We start from the raw sequence: 22,822 nt of genomic DNA on the forward strand, positions 1-22,822 counted from the left end.
TGATAAATAAAGACGCGAATTTATAACAAGATGCCAGAAACGCCTCCTGTATAAAGAAGCCTGTGTTTATGGTTGTAGTCTAAGGTTGCATCGTCTTGGGTGGTAATTGAGGCCAGTCTAGCGTCCTGACTAGCCTGTAAATGATTATTTAGTTCCACAGACCCTACGTTGTCTGAATGTGCATTGTCTGTTTAGTTTTATAGGTTTTTAATGGACACCATAAAATATGAATCATCCAGGTTATAATAATAATCGCACAGACACCATGACAAATAGACAGAGTGTTTATAACATATTAAACCCATGTTTTATCAATCTAACTTAATTAAATTCATACGTGTCTTAGATTTACCATGTAGCATGTGGTCTGCCACATACCTCCATCATAGAATAAGTTTGGCCATTGTGATCTGCAGGACTATTTATTAAACAAATAAAATTTTGACATATTATCAGAATTCCACTAATAATATAATAATATAAACTTATTCAGGCTATAAATACTGTTGCAATTAAAAATAAACAAAGTTCTCTTTAATACTTACTCCATTTTAATATCGTAAAAAATGTATTGGCGCCAATATGAGAAAATTAAATGAACTATATCATATTTAAATGACACATTCCAAATTTTAACGTAATATTTTGTTTATTTATAATTTTTAAAGTATTTATGGCCAGACTTAGTATATATATATATTAAATTCTATCGTATACAATTATTATTTCTCTCTTGCTTTTGTTATTTGCCCCTTTTTGCTAATAATCTTATATTATGTAGATGAAAAAGAAAGATCTAGGAAGTTATCCTAGAAACTATTCAACTAAATAATATTCAATAATAAAATTTTATATTACAGCAGTATAGCATGGTATATTGCAATATTTCCATGTACAAAGATTAAAATCATTTGTCTCAAAATTATTAATTTTTATGCTTCTTCTCTTTAAAGCACTATTGATTCGATCTGTCTATAGTGTAGTTAAGTCTATAGTCCGCATAACCTATTTGCTTGGGGTATATAATTACAAGAAGGCACTCCAAAGCCAAATGAAGTATAAAGGTTTAGCTTACCTTTATTCATGGACTAATAAATTTACGTTGTTCTTCAGACACAAGCCTACACGTTTTCCGGGTTTTATGGAGAACAATTGAAATGTGCTTTTATGCCTATGAACTTTGACGACAAGGCGATGCAAAGTTTACCATTCTCAAATACCAGAAAATTAAAAAACTCAACTATATTGAAATACCAAAAAATTTAAATCTCAATGAGAGTGGGGATCAATTTTGGGATAACGTAGATGGTACGTTTGTGTCTAGACTCTTCAGTCTCTCTTATTTAAAGAAATAATAATCAATTAATAATAATCTTCTAAGTAATAAGAAAGAAAGAAAAATAATTTATTCAATTAAGTCAAAAATACCATTATGATAGATTTTACCACCACTTCGGAAAAGTTGAGCTTTAATGAGAAGAAGTGGCAAGTAACTAATTGCCACTCTTTTAAATCTATGTTTACAGTTTCAGCATTTTAAAATAATACAACAAAATTACTCAACATTTGGACTTACACGTGGTAGTTAAAAAAATAGAAAAGAAGTGTTTAATCATTAAAAAAAAACTTCTAACAGTAACGATGCTGTAATTTGCATACACAGTAAATAAGTAAAGTTATCATACGAGCTATATCTAAACTAACTTAAAATGGTATACCTATAATAAAATAAAAAAAATTAATCCCCGAGGACAGGCGCCCGTTCACGATCATGACGTATAGACCAGCCATCGCTTCCCTCGCACATATTATCATAGAAAAGTCAGTTATCCGCCCGCCGCACAACGCTGCCAACTGGAAACTCAACAAAACACCTGACAGATGTGTCTAACTTATATAATATGTATAACGATAGTCTAAGAAAGATATTTTTTAGTGGAATAATTCAATATTATTATATTACAATTATGTAAATGTTTTATCCACTTTCCACAGACCATTTCTATTTAGGACTTTATGCGAAAATGCTGAAAATATTTGAGTATTCTTAATTAAATAGCGAAAATATATAGTCATAGGAATAGGTTTAGTACCTACCCATATAAAAATAGGTTTAGTGACAGAAACTGTTTCGAGCTCAGGAACGGAGAAGTTCTAGAACAATCACAAATAAAACTCATAATGAAGACGAGCATATTTTGTCATTAAATTTTTTTACGAAAACTATCATCGTCTCTTACACAAAACCAACCAACTCTACACAAATATAAGTTTATCACTAAAACATGGTTTTCAGCTTTTATTTTCTTCGAGGTTTGGAATAATAATGAATGAGCCAATTACTATGTAATTAATTATTTTCTTTACAGTTCACCAATAATTAAAAAAAGCAGCATAGTTTAAGATTTGAAGCACATTAATAATTATTATTTGCTAGCGGTATGTTTTGGGCGCATTGAATTTCGATGGAACATACCTACTTCTAAGTAATTAGGAGTTTACCTAGCATACAACCGATAAAGTAAACACACGGGTATTTTAGGAAAACTATAAATCGGGCAATCAACTGAAAGGTATTGGCTATTGCATATTACAGTGTGATGTACCTTTGTAGGTTAACGTTATAACTTGTTTCCTACGAAGCCATTCATTAGTTGAAAGTTAAGAGCATACTGGCGCCAGTCAGTTAACTAGCGCCATCTAGAATCGAGTAGGTGTCCAGTTTTTTTGCCATTCATTATTTGGAACCGCGTTGGAACTTAAGACCGTACTGACGCTAGTCAATTAATTAGCGCCATCTAGAATCGAGTAGGTGTACAGTTTTTTCAATTTTTCTATTTCCATATCCATTCTACTTAATAGCGCCCTCTAGTTTTTCTTATTATCATTGCTTGCTACAATTAGCGTTTTTTAGGATTGAGTTCATCACTTTAAACCATTGTAACTAAATTATATTTACCTGATGATCACTAGGTGGAGCTCTAGTAAAAACTTTCAGTAATCTAACCACGTAAAAACTAATTTAATGTCATAAACACGAGTGTGAGTTGCTTAGAATAATGACACTAGTGAGTTGGCTTAATATAGAAACACTTCTACACTTATTTGGCTGTAATTTATTTACAAAAAAAGGGGTTATATTTAGTACTATACACATATATCAACATCCATAAAACATATTTAATTATCAAGTATACGTATCCACCTATCGGGATTTGAGCCAGGGACCCCTAACTCAGTATGCAATGTAGTCCTCACTCCTCACCTCTCTTGGTAGTCCAGTGCTCAGTAGCAGGGTTATAATATTAATTAATTATATAATCATATGGATAATAATATCCACCCATCCAAACACCCATAAGGGTATGGTTGTTGTTTGTTTATTTGTTTCTAGTTACGTTAACCTTCTTGTTTTGTTTTTCCTTACATATTCACCCGATCAAAATGAATTTTCGAGTATAATTTTTAATGTTCCTGAGGGAGCACGGCATTACTTTTTGGGGTCTTTTTATTCTTTGAACTTGACAGGCTATTGTGTTACTTCTTCTGACATTATGAACATGACTGTCGTTGAGGTTGATGGTCGTCGCCGTCAACTCTTAGTACCTAGCTGTCAACGTTGTCAAATGTGAAATTGGTACGTCCGTGGTACGTCTGATGTCAATTGTCAATATCAATTGACAGTTGACAAATGTCTTTGTCTACACTCAACACTGCGTGTAAACCGTAATTTTATTTTTTAACAGCAAAACACGTGTAGGTACGCAAAATGCGTATCGAAACTTGTTATTTCTGTTCTTCCAGGATATATCCTGGTCATGGTATCCAATTCGTGAGAAATGACTGCAAGGTAACGAAAATTCTTCTGTTAAAATATTTTGGTATAGCTATGTTAATATTGTTTAATTCTGTTTGGTTAGATTTTCAGATTCTGCAGATCAAAATGTCATGCTGCATTCAAAAAGAAGAAGAATCCACGTAAAACCAAATGGACCAAAGCGTATCGTAAGACAGCAGGCAAGGAATTGGCTATTGATCCATCGTTTGAATTCGAGAAACGCCGTCACGCACCTGTAAAATACAACAGAGAATTATGGACTAAAACTATTGAAGCGATGAAGAAAGTGGAAGAGATTCGGCAGAGACGTGCGAATAATTATATAATGCAAAGGCTAAGGAAGGGACGTGAAGTGGAATGGCAGAGGGATGTTAGAGAAGTACAGAGAGATATATCACTTATAAGGTACTAACTATATTACTTTATTAGATTATTATCTACACTTACTTTGTGTCCACTATTCACACTTCAGAGCATATTATTGTCATTGCATTAAACATTTATCATATTGTGTATAAATAGTTGTTACACTTAATTTAGCTGTTAAATTTGTTTATGCATAAGTGATATCATTATATTTTTATTATAGATCACCAGCAGCCGGTCTGAAGCAGAGACAAGCATTAGAGGCCACTGAAATGGAAGTAGAACCAGAAACAATAGAAGTAGTTGATTCTAAGGGAAGAAAGCAAATTATTGAAGCACCTGTTATGGTTCCGGCCACTGCAGAAATGATAGAGGATGGAGGGGAGGTTGATTTGTAGATGTGATGCAACTTGATTCATCTAAGGGGCAATGCCTTTCCCATTTAGCTTCTTGGGAATATAAAATTCTGACCAATAAATACCACATCTGCACTTGCTACCTTGAGAGTACATGCCAAGTCTCGCTAACTGAGTAATTTTATAAGCTTTGATACTTTTTAAACTGAAACAGATAAACAAATTATTGTACATAGCAAGACACAATTATTATTAATAATAAATTTTATTTCCAGTCAGTGAATATGTGAACAAACAACAACTATTTGTGCTGTGGTATCTCACTTTATTACATGAATTTTAATCATTAATTGAATAACTTCCACAAAAAAGTTCAGTCTAGCTAAGTATATTTACACTGTTTCAAGAAACCATTGTATTGTGCTATTTACATGTTTTGTTTTGTGACGGATACAAAATTATATTTGTCATTTAAATGCTAAATAATTTTTAAGATCTTACAATTCATAATTAACATATTTAATTTGTGCTAAAATTGAAGAATAATATCGGATATGAACCCACATGGTTATATCTATATAACTCATAAGATATTTAGTGTATTGGTTAGAGAATGTGATAATTTTTGTGTTGTTATTTTAGACTTATTACTTCACATCTTTAAACTTTGCTAAGCTTATAATGTCATCTGTAAATTGGTATTATACAGGGCTACAGTTTTTGTTTTTCTTGAATACTTTTTGTAATTATAAAAAATGTGAATAAAGTATACTGTTTAAGTAACAGAAAGTTTAATTCAACCAACAGAAATGTATGTTCCTACCATGAATGTGTTGATACACACAGTATATTATGAAAGAAGTTTTTCACTTCACACAGCAATTTTGGAAATGCTGCCAGAAACAGTACTCCAAACAGAATTGACTTAGGGTCCTTCAGCTAATAAGCCTGAAACACCAAAATATTGTAAACACTTCTTGAATTGCAGATATTCACGGGTGCTGGAATATAACTTATCAAAAACTAGTAGTTGTAACATTATAATATAGTTCCTTTCATGAAAAAAATGGTATAATATTTATCCATTAAGCTTCAAGTTAATTAAGCAATAACAAAGTTGATCTGGACTTACGGTATAAGCAACATGTTGTAGTTGGCAGCATATCACCTCACCATACCATTCTCTCTAAATTGTTAAAAGACTCATGATAACTACTGGATGAATGGTGGAAGCTAGAGCCATGACCCCTAACTCGTCAAACCTGATCTCCACCTTATCTTTCTGCTAATAATAAAGTGACTGAAAAGACAAATTCCTAGCTTCTTTATTATTTTTTTTTATTTGGTGGCTAATATTTTTTTATTTCAATATTTAAGATGCTTATAAAATTTTGCATATCTAACTTTTGCAACGTACCTAAGTAACTAGAAACAAACAAATTGTAAATAAAACTAATATCAATATTTAAATAGATACATATTAACACAGGTTTTAACCATATTATATACCTACACTAGCTAGTGACTTGGTGTTTTCAATCTCAGTAATGTTGCATCATTATAAATAATGTATTGATTTCAGTTTCAAAACTAATCCTCTTAAGTTTTCATGCAGGTGTTGATAACATTTTATTAATATATTTAAAGTAGGTAACACAGAAACATTAAATGTTTGTAGGTATGATTGCTTGGAAGTATTGAGAAATTTCAACCTTGGTGGTAAATACATCATCGGTATGGCAATACAGAAGGCAAATTTACTGTCAAGGTACTTTGCTAAAATACGAAGTTTCACGTTCACCTCGAGCTTGTAGAATACCTTCTACAAGCAAAACATGTTGGTTACTGTATCTCTAGAATCTCTAGAGATAATATAGGTACCTAGTTAAATTATCCCGTAAGTAAATAAGTTTTTAAATACGTAGACCTATACTTATAGATATAGGTATCGAAATTTCTATGTGGAGGTTGGAAATTTTACATAATTATGGGAAATAATAAAATATTATATTCATAGTCGAACTATTGCTATGTAGTTTTTGACTTTCTTTGAAAATCAATCAAATAGACGCTTGTTTTGTGTTATGCAAGCCGCACCATACCCGTCTGAATGGTGCACAGTAGGTACAAGTTAGGTAGGATCCGAGATGTAAAAAAAATCTTTAAACAATAACCAGTTAAAAGAACGTCGTAAATTAAATAGTAAAGATTTAATGTGCATGTTATTTATCTCTGACTGTCTAATTCAATTAGCTGGAGGCACGACCCAGATTAAGAGCCATGCAGTCAGTTTCAAGCGAACGCTGCCTACGTTTTACGCAAAATGTCATGGTTTTCGTACACCCTGGCTGTTCTAGTTGCGTGTATTTCATACATGGCCTATCAGAAGTATGTCAACGTTCACACAAGTATTATAAAGAAGCCAGACAAACGGTATGACTATATCATCGGTACGTATTTTTTTATTAATACGTTGATTAGTTTCAAAATTGATAAAAGTAGGTTATTTATTTATAGATTAAATGCTGACGACAGTGTAGAGTTTTAGTACAATTTCGTATACCTAGGTAGGTATTCTGTAAATACGTCATTCGCAAGATTAACGAGGATTACTTTTGAATTATGGTCTCTCATAAGTCGATTGGTTCCGGTACCTAGTAGAGCAAGAGCCCGTGAACCCCAGACCTAGGTTATTTTATAAAAGCTGAAAGTTTGTCAGCGCATGCTCCTAACACAGGTTAGAACGATGGACCATTATGGAGTTTGGGCTAAAGTGGCTTTGGCAGGTAAATGGTATCTAATATATGCTGGTATACCAATAGTGGTATGGTAAAAAAAGGTGTGTAAAATATCGATCTAAATACATCAAATAATAAAGTGCGATTTTTCGGTTATTACCTTCAGAATGCTATTTCTTCTGCCGTACTGCGAAAGTGTGCCCTGAAACGCCACTGTTTACCTACATCTGTATTTCGGTACCCCTAGGGAACGTCCGAGGTCGTATCGTTGACGTCAGTTGGCTAAAATAGTTTATAAGTTCAATTGAGCAAAACTACAATACGCCTCTTGATATTATCTTTCTGCTATCCAAATCCATGGAGATGATATCCAAAAATATTCGTCTACGAGACTTTGTGCCTCAAATTTACCAGTACCGTGGCCATCTGGAACGCAAAGCTAAATCAACTTCTAAAAATTGCTTGCCCATATTTAAACAACACCTATTTCCATAATAAGAATATCATATGGGTAATCCACATGTTTGGTGTCCTGTGATTTGGTGTTTTGTAATTTTGCTAACGTAGATTTCTTAACAGAGCGATGGAGCTTGAATCCTCAATAGTCAGTTGTGTGCCTGAAGGCCATGTGGCATCTAGCATCTATCTGGAGGTAGTTGGGCTCTGATGCGTTCTGACGAACATTATGGCTCTTTGTTGTGAGATTTTAAAGGCAAATTCAAATATTTTTTATTTTCAATTAAGCTTAAACTCAGCGCTTTTGAATCGACATTGTAAATATTTCTTTGTAATTACAGAATATACTTATGGTAGAAAAAGGAAAAAGTAAAGCTCGTGAGAAGAACATCCAAGAAACTCATCGGCCATTATTTTCAATCAAATAGAGTATTTTATAATGGCTGTAATATATATAACAAATTAGTTTGTAAGGTACTGCATCCAATATATGAATCATGCTGCATCCAATAATACAGTCAACAGTTACATGTACATAACAGTAGGAGCAGGAACGGCAGGGTGTGTACTAGCGGCGCGACTCAGCGAGGACCCCACTGTGAAGGTGCTGCTGCTGGAAGCCGGTGGTCACATGGGCTACTTCACCAGGGTCCCGCTCACGTCCACGGCGGCGCAGCAGGGACCTAACGACTGGTCTGTGCACGCCAGGCCGCAGAAGTACTCGTCATTTGGGATGTTCGCTCAGGTATGTTTACTGCGTAGGTAACAGTTGATTATGCAACTATGGCTTAGTAAACTTACATTGTACTACTGTCGTATTAGAATATTTATAAATAAGGTTTGCCTGTTCCCTGGCAATAGTCAGCAGGGCGAATCTCTTCTATTTTCTCACTTCCTATCATAAAAGGTAAATCATGCGTGGGATGTACTCTGTTTTATCAAAGAAAGGCTGCATCTCAACGTCAGTCTTAGACGGGTTTGTCGAAGAAGCAAAGATTCATATGAAAGAAGTACTAGAATACTTACTCTATCTCGAAATCTCGTGCCACTGCCAATCCCGAGGCAACTTGGCTTCGAAGGAAGCGGTGTAATTCATAGAGCAAGACACTACTTCAAGCCATCTTTCTAGCGCACTGGCACATATTATGTGGCTTAACCTACACTAAGGTGTAGGAGTATTTATTGTTCTCATCTTTGGTCTGGTGCACTCCAGTATCAACCATCTTCCAAAAATCGTGTGTATACCTAGGCCTTGTCAATCTATTATAAAAACATAAGTGATACTTCGCACCCTAAAATAGTGATGAGTTGAGTAGGTATACAACACTTTGTAAGAAAGGATGATGTTGAAGGAGGCTTGTTACTGAGCTAAGACTATTCTATGAAAGAGTTCACCCAAAGAACTACCCATGCTAATTGTTAGATATAAGTAACCAAAATATATTAATAATAAAATTGTATTCAAACATAATTTTTCCTATTGAAGGTATAAATGGACAGGAAATACTCTATTTTATACAATCGCTCATATCGATCTCGGTTATGTTCACTTCGCTTTAAATAATATAATGTTATAAGCACGTAGATATATAAAGTACGCTGCGTACGGTGCACTTTGGATATATGTATTTTTGAGGTCCTAATAATGAAGAGTAAATGCCGTTTTTTCAGTAATATTTTTCTATTTATTATTTCAGACGCCAATTATCCCACGAGGCAAAGGTCTCGGTGGTTCTGGTCAGATCAACTTCCTGCTTCACGGATTTGGTTTATCTGAGGACTACAGCAGATGGGCTCAGCTTGGGTTCGATGGATGGACACTTAAAGACTTGAAACCTTACTTTAACAAAGCATTTGGTACAATGGAAAGTGAATTCGATTCCCCATGCTTAGCAACGGGGCTATGTGATGAAAGCCAAGTTTGTTTATTACACATTTAATTTTTTTTATGATGAGAATGACGAGCTTGTTGATTGCGAAACTAGAGTGGCAGTGGGCAGGGCACATAGTTCGACGGACAGATGACCGGTGGGACAGAAAACTCCTCGAATAGCGACCACGTACCGGTAGACTACAGCTAGATAATTTATGTGACGCAGTGTTGGTAGGCTCCCTACAAGATGAACCGATGATCCGTTCAAGATCGGATGAGGGGGTAGCGCAAGACGTCGATCGTCGTGGAGATCTTTGGGGGACACCTTTGTCGAGCAGTGGTCATCTTCAGGCTGATACGATGATGAGCTTGTTGGAGGCACATGTTGGTAGTCGCTGGCTGCCCACTTCAATGATATAACGTTACGAGATTCTGAGCGGCTCAATCATAAATGATTCGTATGCCATCTCCAAGATAGGACTTATCGCAAAGCCGCTGTGGGCTGCTGAGACTTATCTCAGCAACCCACTGATGTTACCTGGCTTTAGTGATCTGTGACTGAAACAAAATACAATTGTCCAAATGTTACGAGTTTTTCTTGAGAGCTAATTCCGCTAAGTTATATTGTCTTTCAAATTCGACACGTGTTTCGCCTGTACACGAGGCATCTTGGGGAGTTGTTGACTCGCTGAATTCTGAAACGAGACTTGAGCAGTTGAATCTCGTTTCTCAACTATCAAACAAACTCATAACATTTGGATAGTTAAGAATTTCGTCAAAATAACGTCCAAAATGTTATGCTTACCTGGCGGTAGCAAAATGTGCTGCTGTGGTATTAACCGGAACTCCCTAATTTCATAATAGAGGAATTTGAAACCATTTATTTTAATAAATTGGTAATTTTCTTCGATCGTCAAATAAACAACCTAATTTTGAAAAGCAATAAAACCTACCTATAAAATATATTAGATGAAGGTACTCCTGTGTATACCCTCCCACCGTTAGTATGTGAGCGGGCTCATAAACTGACATAAACCGCAATAGCTAATTAATAAGCTACAGTTGAACTTTTGACACTGTGTACAATATACTAGCCTATAAACAAAAAAATCGTGCAAGAGAGAGAGAAGAACATCACTAACTGAGATGCAGCAAGATAAAAAAGGAAAGCGAATCTATTGTCCCCTTTTGATTGATAAGTCGTAAACAGTACATATAAGTTTCTGTAAGAATATGCTATATCAGCAAATAAAAAAAATGGCGAATTTATATACCTACCGCTCTCTCTTGTTACTTTTAAGAACTAATTTTGCATTGAGTTGTCAAGTAGAAATATTTCACGTATGTTTCAGACACCAATGCATCTCAAGCAAATAGATTCCGATAACGAGTTGATGCAAGTGTTCAAAAGAGCATCCGCTCGCCTCGCAGACCGACACACGGTGTTCAGAAAGGCCACCGCCACCATCAGAGATGGGAGAAGACATCAGGCATTCGATGCGTATCTCAAACCAGCTTTAAACAGACCTAATCTACATGTTATGTTGAAGACACAAGCCATATCCGTGAGTTGTTTTAATATTGAGTGCAATTTGACTCCCTATAGGTCAAGTCAAGTCAAGTCAAGAAAATTTATTGAATTAGGCGTTACTTTGCGGATATCCATAATTATACAAATGATTTAAGTTTTCTTTAGTGTTAATTCCGCCAATATTTGTTTTTAAAACAATTCGACACGTGTTTTACCTCTACACGAGGCATCCTCAGGACGTGTTGTTTCGCCAAAATCTGGCACAAATCTCGTGTTTGTTTGTCGTGTCGAATTGTTTTAAAAACAAATATTGGCGGAATTAACACTAGACAACTTAAATCATTTGTCAAGTCAAGTCAAGTCAAAAAAAGGTCCTTCAGTGGACGTAGATATTATGACAATTAAGTATCGATTTTATCATTCATAAAAATAAGAATAATTTTCAAAGCCTGTACGTTATTGACATGCCATAATGTTCCCTTGATCTTTAATTTGACAGAACTTGACCTTTCCTGAAGGCAATAGTTAAAGTTGCGTCCAACAAGAATAATGTTGTGTACAATTAATATAAAACGGAACATATGATATTATTGGAGGGCACAGCAACAACATCCATTTCTATACTACTTATACGAGAATTCAACAGATAGCTTTTGTAAGACAAGATATCTTTTAGTAATTAGTGACATCTAAACATGCGCCTATTTCTGCCGTGAAGCAGTAATGTGTTAGCATTACTGTCATGTCGGTCTGAAGGGCGCCGTAGCTAGTGAAATTACTGGGCAAATGAGGCTTAACATCTTATGTCTCAAGATGACGAGCGCAATTGTAGTGCCGCTCAGAATTTTTGGGTTTTTTGAGAATCCTGAGCGGCACTGCATTGTAATGGGCATGGCGTATCAATTACCATCAGCTGAACGTCCTGCTCGTCTCGTCCCTTATTATCATATAAAAAACCAAAGTACCTACATGAAACCAGCCACTTGACTTCTTGACACGATGCAGGTATAAAGTACAGGAGATGTACAGTTCTGATTCAGTTCCTGTTTACAATAATGTAATAAATAAACGAGGCCATTAAAAGGTTATTATTTAAGAAATGGGCATGGGATTAACAACTTGAGTAATATGTATGTAAACATAACGTTTTATAGTGTAAACCATATGTACCTAAACATAATATGTTAGTGAAGGGAAGTGAATTTTTTTTCCCCAGGCGAGGTTTGAAAAAAAAGTCGCAGAGTCGGTTTATATCCTGGAGGACCATAAGTATCTCAATAACATATTTGCTGACAAGGAAATCATATTAAGTGCTGGAGCCATTAAGACTCCACAAATACTGATGCTCTCCGGGATTGGACCCAAAGATTTATTGCGAAGGTATATGACAGATTTGTTAAGGTAGTTTAAAGAAGGTAAATCTAGTATTATGAATAGAAAGTTGATGAATTAACTATGAAACACCTTCCTTAAAGGCCGGCAGCGCTCCTGTGATTCCTCTGGTTTTGCAAGAGATTGTAGGCGGTGGTGATCACTTAACAACAGGTGACCCGTACGCTAGTTTGTCCTCCTATTCCATAAAAAAAAGAAACTATGAAAATAATTCGTGTCCTATTACATTTTGCATATGAGGCACGAAAACTATCTCGGTGAAATAGTCAAATTTAATTATGTTATAATAATAATATAGATACACTTTTTACACAAATTATCTTGCCCCAAATTAGGCATATATATAGCCTGTGTTATGGGTTGCAAGACAACGATATATTTAATACAATATACTTACTTAAACATACATAAATACATATAAACATATATGTATGTTTATATGTATTTATGAATACATATAAACATCCATGACTCGGAAACAAACATCCATATTCATCATATAAATGCTTGCACCTACCGGGATTCGAACCCGGGACCTCTAGCTTAGTAGGTAGTATTATAGGATTGTACAACTCCATACTTTTTACATCTGTTCCAGGCTCAAGATAGCCCCGATATCAGAGAACCCTCACGTGGGCAGGAACTTCCACGATCACATGAACGTACCGCTCTACGTGAGTATCAAGAAGCCGCTCAGCATCACGCTCTCCAAGGTGTTCACTCTCACGACTGCTTGGGATTACTTCTGGAATGGTCAAGGTAACTGGCAGTTTCAACTTTTTTCTTTTAGTTCATCCATGAAACTAGAATATTTTTTATAGACGAGGAGTACAAGCAAGCGTACGGGTCACCTGGAGTTTAGTGATCACCACCGCCCACATTCTCTTGCAACACCAGAAGACCCACAGCGTTCCTGGCCTTTTATATAGGTATTCGCGCTTTTTTTGAAGGTACCCACGTCGTATAGTCCCGGAAACACCGCACAAGGAAGTTCATTCCACAGATTGGTTGTACGTGGAAGAATATTCCTTGAAAACCGCACTGTAGAAGAATGCCATATATCAAGATGGTGGGGATGATATCCTAACGTGTGGCGTGTCGTGCGAAGGTGGAATTCGGCTGCAGGAATCAATTTAAACAGCTCTTGATGTTCCCAAGAGCTCCCCGTGAGGAAAGCGGTTGAAGACACACAACGAAGCGACGTCTCTTCGCAACGCCAAGTGATCTAGCCTTTCACAGAGCACTGGATCTCTGACAATACGAGCATCTCTGCTTGCACGTGGTCAAATGGTTCGAGCTGATACTGGGATGCGCCAGACCAGACAACAATACTCCATACATAGAGCGTTAGAATATGGGCCGGCTTAAAGTATAGCCGTGCTCTATTTATGACGCCCTGCATCGTCGAATCTAATTTACCTTTGACTCCCAGTTGATCGCTCGGGATGGAAGGTAAATGGTAAGTCTTTTACTAATGGGCAGTGCGTATCATCATCACGTGAACATCTTCCTTGTCTTGTCAGATTTCCTTATAAAAAAGTTTATTTCAGAATGAATGTTTTCAGGGTTGCTCTCGTTTCCTCCTGTGGCTGGTGTAGAGTACAAGAACACATCAGCTCTGATGCTGTTCTCCATGGGGTCCACCAGTGAGCGGCTGCTAAGAGAACTCTCGAACTACAGGCCCCAGGTTCTCAGTATTTGTAATATAACGTGTTATGTTCTCATCTTAGACAATATATAGGCGTATAAATTTTCTAAGATGAGATGACAGAGCTTCTTGATGCTAGACAACCAATGAAAACAGGCCAAGTTTATTAGTTTGGTGTGCGTGACAAGCAACGTCTTACACTCGCGATTTGTATATCATTTTGTGTTAGTGCATTGCTTAAAATAGAGGTTAACAGTTTTTTTTACAGTCATTTTTTGTCGACATTTTTGCAGGGGTTACCGTATATATACGTAAAAATAATAATAGTTTTAATAAGTCTAATATAACACGGACGTACTGGTGGCTGAGATCACTTTATTTTTAGGGTTTATGTGATTATATGACTGTTCATTGAGTTTTCTCATTTTGGCGCCAATACATAGTACAATATTTTGCGATATTAAAATGGAGTGGGGTGATAAAGAGAACCGAATCGCTGTGATTGCAGCACACAAAGTAGGTATACGTGTGTGTATCCGGCTATTAATAGGTACAATCCTCCTAGAGACCTCCTCTGTTTGTGACAGAAAAAGATCTGGCCGTTCACGTAGTGTTTGTACGAAAAAGGTTGTCAAAGCAGTTAGTGAAAGGGTTTCATGAAATCCTGTCCGAAAGCAAAAGATTTTATCTTGGGAGATGAACATAGCACCTAGAACCATGTCGCGTATTTTAAAAGATGACTTAAGACTTGGAGCCTATAAGAGACGTACTGGTCATTTCTTAACTGATAATTTAAACAAGAATAGGGTGAAAATTTATTAATGGAGGCGTTACTTTGCGGAAATCCATAATTATACAAATGATTTAAGTTTTCTTTAGTGTTAATTCCGCCAATATTTGTCTTTAAAACAATTCGACACGTGTTTCGCCTCTACACTAGGCATCCTCAGGACGTGTTGTCTCGCCAAAATCTGACACGAGACTAAGTTGAGTCTCTATATACGATAATTTAAACAAGAATAGGGTGGTGAAATTGAAACAACTACTGAAGCTTTGAACTTTTCACGGATACAGATCGAACTCTGATCGGACGTAGTGCAAAAGCGATCAAAGCAATGTCTTGTTTAGTAGGTTATATATATCTTATGTGCAGGTGTTTCGCGACATTTTTCCATTCCACAACGACTCCCACAAAGAGGGGTTTGTGTTCCTGGCGACATGTGTACAGCCGAGGAGTAGAGGCAGCGTGACCGTCAATGATGTCAGCACTACAGTTCCTGTGGCTGTCAACCCTAACTACTTACACCAGGGATGGGATGTGCAGTGTATCATAAAAGGTTAATCCATAGTCGTTTTTTTATGAAAATAAGGGACGAGACGAGCAGGACGTTCAACTCATGGTAATTGATATGCCCTGCCCATTACAATACAGTGTCGCTCAGGATTCTTGAAAAACCCAAGATTTCTGAGCGGCACTACAATAATTGCGCTCGAAGACTTTAAGTCTCATTTGTCCAGTAATTTCACTAGCTAAAGCGCCCTTCCGATCGCAACACAATAATGCATCCACATTACTGCTTCACGGCAGACATAGGCGCCGTTGTGGTACCCATAATCTAGCCGGCATCCTGTGCAAAGGAGCCTTCCACTGGTAGAAGAACAAGGTGCAGCGTTCATCTCAGGCAGTTGTAGCAATATGCGTGTTTATGCAACATAATTTAAGTGTTTGGCCAGTTACAAAAATAGCCCTCTACAAGTCCATTGCTGCGTCACTGTCACTGTCATGTTCACACACTGTCATCAGTGTCACATGCAGCCACAGAGTATATGAACTGCGAAAAGACCTTACCTTGCAGACGTCCGTCAGATGTCCTCTCTCCCCTAGCACCACTCCCATGAAAAGGTAACGCACCATTCTCTTGAAAAATCAAATTAAAGTAACCTAACCTCAAAACATAAAAGGTGCTTAAAAGGCCAAGTAGAAGCTCATGTTTAAAAAAAAGCCACGAAGCGGATGATGAGCCTTCCACCTAACCTGTCCGATTCGTGGTATGACTCATGTCTGAAGCTCGCTTTGCTCGCTTTTACATCCTAAGTTCTTCTAGTGGCGTCTTATACACTCCCACAATAACTAAGTATTATTATTACTACCAACATTATTCAAAGCACATTTCTAGGTTGATATAAAAACATACACACAATAATATGTCGATAATGGCATCCTGGAGTCAATTCTTGAGAGTGAGATTAAAAGAAGAGTGATCGATATTTAACTATGAAACACGTAAATTTTTCACGATTATATTCACTTGAACCGAAATATAAGTTTTTATTATAAGACAGTTGTTTTCGTTGATCGTTCAGTCATCTGTCCATTCCATATTCGCTTTTTATCTAATTTGAGCTTAGAAATTTAAGAATTTCTCAAAAAACATGCATTAAGTACTTTGAAATAAGAATGGTAGTGCTATGATCAGAAATCCAATATCTACCAGCTTTAATATCATTTACATGTCAACTTCTGCGACACGATACTAAATCCAACTCCAAAAACTACCTATTTTAAAAATATTTTACATATACACAGCTATGTTAACAGTGACTAGTGTGATTAAAAAAATATATCTACGACAATTGCAACTTAATAATTAACTATTTGTTAATAAGGTAAACATCGTTGCTAATATACATAGGTTGACAATATATTGCTGCTGAAGTAGAAAATGGCGCGATTTAGAGCAAAGTCGAAGCGAGCGACTTGTCATATACATAATATGTGATGTTAAGCTAGTTAAATGTGAACGAATTGAAAAAAAATGTAAATCAAATGTACAACGATAAGCTTTCTAAAAAAAAGTGTGTGTGTGTAATCTTTACGCGCGAAGTAAAACTTAATAATAATTAACTTTAGGAATAATTAATATATTACATTAAATAAAGCCTGTATGTGACCAAATAAGCACTCGCGTATTTGTATCTGAGGAGTTTCTTAGATTTTTTGCTATTTTTTTTTCTCGGAAACGTTAACGATATAACTTCATTAGTTTAGCAAAGTTGGCATTTTCTCGACCTAAAATAAAAGAATGCCTTTATAATAAATAATATTATCTAATCAAGTGAGATTTTATATATTTTACAAAGAATGATATAATGTTATATTTTGATATTAATATTCTTCAGAAAATAAACACTTAAACTTTTTACAGGTGAGGTCATTATCAGGGTCTTGATTTTCTCTTTTATGCTTATTTATTGATGAAAGAGTAAAATGTTCCTGGGATTCCGCCATTTTATTTGACTGATTTTTATTTTCATTTTATATTCTTTTTATAATTCATTAATACCATTCGCACATTTTAAATTATTCACTCATAGAATAAATAGCACATATTAATATGACCTTGTTATTGAATATTAACGAATATGGCTGTATGGCCTCCAACCGTTTGCCTATCCTAATAATGGACAAAGAAACCAAAAACAAATTAACGAATGTCGCAAATGTCAGAACAATTCTGATAACTTATGTATTATTTATTACAAAGGTAATAGGTAATAAATAAGCAAATTATACACTTGAAGATTTTCAAAAAATATAACTAAGCATATTGAAATGTTTTTTTTAAACCATAAAATTATAACGGCTTAAAAAAAAATTCAATTGACTTTTTTACTTCGCTTAGCGTTACTTCCGTCAGAAAAAAATTCTAAGTCCCAAGTCGCGCCTAAAGAAGTTTTACTTCAAAAATATTTTTAAGAAAATTATATCTATGTATGACTAGACATGATATGAATACTTTTATAGAACTTGTTATTTTTGTTTTGATAAATAAATGTATAATGATTTCTAAACATACTATCAACAACAGCAATTCGTCGTGCGGAGCGCCTGCTCAGCACGAAGCCGTTCCGAGAGATCGGAGCGAGGCTGCACTGGCCCCGGCCGGAACGTTGCCTGTCTCTGTGGAGATACTCCAGGCAGGAACAGCTGGCTGTGCAGAAGAGAAGGAAAAAGTATGTACCATGTTTTATGTTGTTCTCCAGCAAAACATAGGCAGCCAGCCCTGGTAGTATCAGCACTGATTTCCACACTTTCAAGGGCCCGAGCTTGCGACTATTTATGCTAGACACATATTATATAAAAGGTGCTTTATTAGACTGTTATATGTATATTTAGACTAATAGATTATCTAAAAAGTATGTACTTTAGTATTTATGAGCAATTCATACCATTAATGAAACTACAGAACCCTGTTCTATGAAGCATATCGACAATACCGTATTCTTGCCAAAATAAGCCAGACTATACTATAAAGTTACCCTTTTCAGAATAAGATGACCTCAGATTAATACAAGACAATAAGTATCTTTTAGATTTACTGACACCTGAATTACCTTGATTTCGTAACTCACTCACATACTGATTCTAATCGAAATCGGTAATTGTATGGTACTTCCTGTAGTGTTACAATTCTAAATTTATACCTACATAGTTATTGAAACATCAAAATAACCCATTTTTACAAAGATACAAATGTGCTAAGATTGGGCTTGGTTCCACTAGAGATCTGATTTTAGCAATGATATCAGCATCGATCTATATGTCAAGACATTTTTCTTCAGAAATATATAGTGGTAAATATATAGGGGCGTTCAAGATCCCACATATGATATTGTCAGGAGTGTTTGTGACGTTCTTGGAGGTACCAGGAGCATATCCTGGCAGTAGAAATGTTTGATTAGTAAAGTTATAAAAGTAAGTCAAAATTTTGCATTTGGGCCAATTTCACCATTGAACACTATGAACTATGTTCCATTCGCATTTCACCAATACAAACTTAATCTTGTTTTAGCAGAAGTAATTATGCTGACCGTAGAATTTTAGTGGTTTATCTTGACAAATTTGAATTTTGATTTTTTTTCATACTTATCGATGACAGTTTTGACAGCTATTTGATACATTTTATTGTTTATAACATGAAGACTCAGCCTATGTGAATGCATTCAAAATGTATTGGGTAAATTGATTTGTCTTTAATCGAGATCAAGACTGACAATTGAACTAGTTTCAAGGTAAACTGAGTTTTAATAAGCTCAATTTAAATGTCATTGTTAAAATCGGGGCTAAGTGATTGAATATACGCAATATTCAGTTTAAGTGAAAACGTTTTAAGTGTTGATAATAGAGGATGGACCCAACCTACCATCACTTCAGCCCATCACTTTTTCTGGTTAAATCTCAATTTAAGTTCACTTATGGTCAAAAGATTAGGTCTTCGTCTTAGGTCTTCTTACTTCTTGACTTCACAGGTCATCAAGCCAGTCTGCTGATTATCCTGTCAGAAGTCCACCTGACGAGTACCTGGAGTGTGTGATCCGGGAGACGGCAGTGACTGGCCACCACGCTAGTGGGACCTGTTCTGGAGGGACCGTAGTGGACAGCAGCCTGAGGTAATAATACCCCTCACGTACATTTTATTTATTTATTTGTTTAATTCACAGAGATCTCCATATATATTAGTAACAATATTTATTATGAACTACGTTAGTATTATTAGTGAAATATATTTATAAACCTAGTGCTAACTGTATCCAGTGTTTCTGGTAGGAACAGTCATCTCTGGCAGCAATCATATTTAGGATGCTGTTACTGCTTACACGTAGACGCTATAACATGGAGACCGCTTTTTAGCGCATTATGGCATGGAAGCCATCCACTGATGCATCAACAAACATTCCAGAAGCACTATAACGCCATGGTAGCCCCAACAGCCGCCTCAACCCATTATTATATGTGACACGTAGAACGCTATAAGCCCCGCGCGAATAGGACACCCACAAGCCGCTCGAGTAAAAATACTGGCAGAATGCTTTGAATAATAACGCTTTAACATTATTTGTGCTTCGTGCAAACCTGCGGGCGAGCATATTACTCCTCACTGACAGCGCTCTACGCTCCCGCTCTATGTCATAGTCATCTCTTAAGGCGCGGTCATACCATATTCACACAAATTGGTTTCTTAGAGAGTCGATTACAACATAATGTAATGAAAATATTCCGACGCAAAAAAAAACATTACAAAATAAAGGACTTAAAGAAAATTTTTAAACGAATATAATATGTATATATAACTTAAAATATCCAATAAAAATTTGGAAGTTGCTTCCCAAAATAAACTTTAGAGATAAAAATCTCTGAAATTTCAGCAATTTTAGTAATTTTCTAAAACTTAGACCGAACAGTTATTCTATTTAATATGTATATTTTGAATAAACAAAATAAAACCTGTAAAATAAATGTCCATTTGCAGCTTAGCCACATGATCAACACAAATATTGTACTGTTGGTTGTAGCGTTTACAATCCTAGTCAGTCCGCGCCTTAAGTCATTCGAAATGATGTGACCTAAATATTTGAACTTATCAACAATCTTTAGCTTTTTATTTGCGGGAAATAATATAATTGTATGCCAAGAATGTTCAAATACGATATTAACGCAGATGATGCCGTGGTTAGAAGCTTGTAAAATATAATAAGACTGCGGTATTGAGTTAAGGAAGATGTTATAGTGCTTAGCTCTCTACATGGTCAAAAGATAATCAATGATTGGCTACAGAAAGGGGTTTATTACATTAGAGGGGACTCTACCTAATGGAGAGTAAAGAACCGGGTGCCCTTAGACATCCACAATAACAGTGGTGGGGATTCCTCAAGATGCGAGGCAAAATGTTGCTTTGGTAAAAAAAGGAAATTTATAATTTTTGATGACGGGGATTCAGCAATATGGATATCGTACCCGCGGTTCTCGAGGATGCAGAGAACGATTTGGTGATCTTTTTTCAAATCCAAGATGGCCGCCGCACAAAATTATGATTTAATAAATATGGATATCGAGTCCGAGGTTCTCGAAGGTGCAGAGAACAATTCTGAGACCATTTTTGAAATCCAAGAGGGCTGCCGCAAACAAATATGTTTTCAGCAATATGGATATCGTGTCCGAGGTTCTCGAGGGTGCAGAAAACAAGTTTGGGATCATTTTTAAATCCGAGATGGCTGCCGCTCAAAATTATGATAACTACATTATGGTTATCGTATCAGAGGTTCTCGAGGGTGCAGAGAACGATTTAGTGATCATTTTTCAAATAGAAGATGGCCGCCGCTCAAAAGTATGATAACTACAAAATTATGATTTTAGCAATATGGATATCGTGTCCGAGGTTCTCGAGGGTGCAGAGAACAATTCTGAAATCATTTTTGAAATCCAAGAGGGCTGCCGCAAACAATTATGTTTTCAGCAATATGGATATCGTGTCCGAGATTCTCGAGAGTGCAGAAAACAATTTTGGGATCCTTTTTAAATGCGAGATGGCCGCCGCTCAAAATTATGATAACTACATTATGGTTATCGTATCAGAGGTTCTCGAGGGTGCAGAGAACGATTTAGTGATCATTTTTCAAATAGAAGATGGCCGCCGCTCAAAAGTATGATAACTACATTATGGGTATCGTATCCGTGATTCTCGAGGGTGCTGAGAACGATTTTGTGATCATTTTTCAAATCCAAGATGGCCGCCACACAAAATTATGATTTCAGCAATATGGATATCGTGTCCGAGGTTCTCGAGGGTGTAGAGAACGATTTGGTGATCATTTTTCAAATCCAAGATGGCCGCCGCAAACAATTATGTTTTCAGCAATATGGATATCGTGTCCTAGGTTCTCGAGGGTGCAGAAAACAATTTTGGGATCATTTTTAAATCCGAGATGGCCGCCGCTCAAAAGTATGATAACTACAGTATGGGTATCGTATCCGAGGTTCTCGAGGGTGCTGAGAACGATTTTGTGATCATTTTTCAAATCCAAGATGGCCGCCGCACAAAATTAAAATTTCAGCAATATGGATATCGTGTCCGAGGTTCTCGAGGGTGCAGAGAACGATTTGGTGATCATTTTTCAAATCCAAGTTGGCCGCCGCACAAAAGTATGATAACTACATTATGGGTATCGTATCCGAGGTTCTTGAGGGTGCTGAGAACGATTTTAAGATCATTTTTGAAATCCAAGAGGGCTGCCGCAAACAATTATGTTTTCAGCAATATGAATATCGTGTCCGAGGTTCTCTAGGGTGCAGAAAACATTTTTGGGATCATTTTTAAATCCGAGATCTGTAGTGTTTTCTATGTTTTTTAATGTCTTAATAATTCTATGTTATTTTCAGGGTGAAAAACGTTTCTGGCTTACGTATAATGGATGCAAGTGTACTGCCATCCCCTCTGTCACTATATCCCAACTCTGTTATCATTGCCATGGCGGAAAAAGCAGTGGACTTAATAAGGAATAATACTTAAAACAAATATTATTTTTACTGTTGTTAATTTAAGTGTGCGAATTAAATTTTGTTCATAAACGTATAAGTTATTATAAACCTTTAAAACCTGTCACATTAGAGCATGGAATTAATATGGGCTGATAGATATTATCACCATAATGCAGTAATCGGGGCACATAATACAGTCACCATACACGATGTGAATTAAAAATTCTTTTTAGAGCTTACAAGAAGCAGTTGAATTGTTTACGAGAGATCGCTGTCTTGTGGGAAGATTGAATCCACTCAAACTGCT

General features: G+C 36.0%; 2 protein-coding genes across 3 annotated transcripts; both read left to right on the forward strand.

The window, feature by feature from the left end:
- The first annotated feature begins 3,681 nt into the window (after nt 1-3,681).
- Nucleotides 3,682-5,335, forward strand: LOC126975523 (probable ribosome biogenesis protein RLP24). The gene is made up of 3 exons (XM_050823462.1): nt 3,682-3,850; nt 3,921-4,243; nt 4,428-5,335. Exons 1-3 carry the CDS (start codon nt 3,770-3,772, stop codon nt 4,600-4,602), a joined length of 579 nt encoding a protein of 192 aa, XP_050679419.1. The 5' UTR covers nt 3,682-3,769; the 3' UTR covers nt 4,603-5,335.
- Nucleotides 5,336-6,867: 1,532 nt separating this feature from the next.
- Nucleotides 6,868-22,606, forward strand: LOC126975499 (neither inactivation nor afterpotential protein G). 2 transcript variants are annotated; one of them, XM_050823424.1, is made up of 11 exons: nt 6,868-7,010; nt 8,297-8,499; nt 9,452-9,673; nt 10,980-11,192; nt 12,375-12,538; nt 13,149-13,309; nt 14,116-14,237; nt 15,352-15,535; nt 18,068-18,212; nt 19,509-19,649; nt 22,417-22,606. In XM_050823424.1, exons 1-11 carry the CDS (start codon nt 6,884-6,886, stop codon nt 22,544-22,546), a joined length of 1,812 nt encoding a protein of 603 aa, XP_050679381.1. In that variant the 5' UTR covers nt 6,868-6,883; the 3' UTR covers nt 22,547-22,606. The 2 variants fall into 2 exon arrangements, with proteins under 2 accessions (XP_050679381.1, XP_050679382.1); XM_050823425.1 differs by lacking the exon at nt 6,868-7,010 and having other exon boundaries at nt 8,268-8,499.
- Nucleotides 22,607-22,822: the final 216 nt, after the last annotated feature.

This window comes from Leptidea sinapis, chromosome 36, assembly GCF_905404315.1.
Source record: "Leptidea sinapis chromosome 36, ilLepSina1.1, whole genome shotgun sequence".
NCBI lineage: Eukaryota > Metazoa > Arthropoda > Insecta > Lepidoptera > Pieridae > Leptidea > Leptidea sinapis.

Bases quoted from the DNA above. Each gene is read 5' to 3' on its own strand.
- LOC126975523 (XM_050823462.1), top strand. From the start codon at position 3,770: ATGCGTATCGAAACTTGTTATTTCTGTTCTTCCAGGATATATCCTGGT. The intron at 3,851-3,920 runs GTAACGAAAATT...CTGTTTGGTTAG, and splicing joins TCGTGAGAAATGACTGCAAG to ATTTTCAGATTCTGCAGATC. The intron at 4,244-4,427 runs GTACTAACTATA...TTTTTATTATAG, and splicing joins AGAGATATATCACTTATAAG to ATCACCAGCAGCCGGTCTGA.
- LOC126975499 (XM_050823424.1), top strand. From the start codon at position 6,884: ATGTCATGGTTTTCGTACACCCTGGCTGTTCTAGTTGCGTGTATTTCA. The intron at 8,500-9,451 runs GTATGTTTACTG...TTATTATTTCAG, and splicing joins CATTTGGGATGTTCGCTCAG to ACGCCAATTATCCCACGAGG. The intron at 13,310-14,115 runs GTAACTGGCAGT...GAATGTTTTCAG, and splicing joins TTACTTCTGGAATGGTCAAG to GGTTGCTCTCGTTTCCTCCT.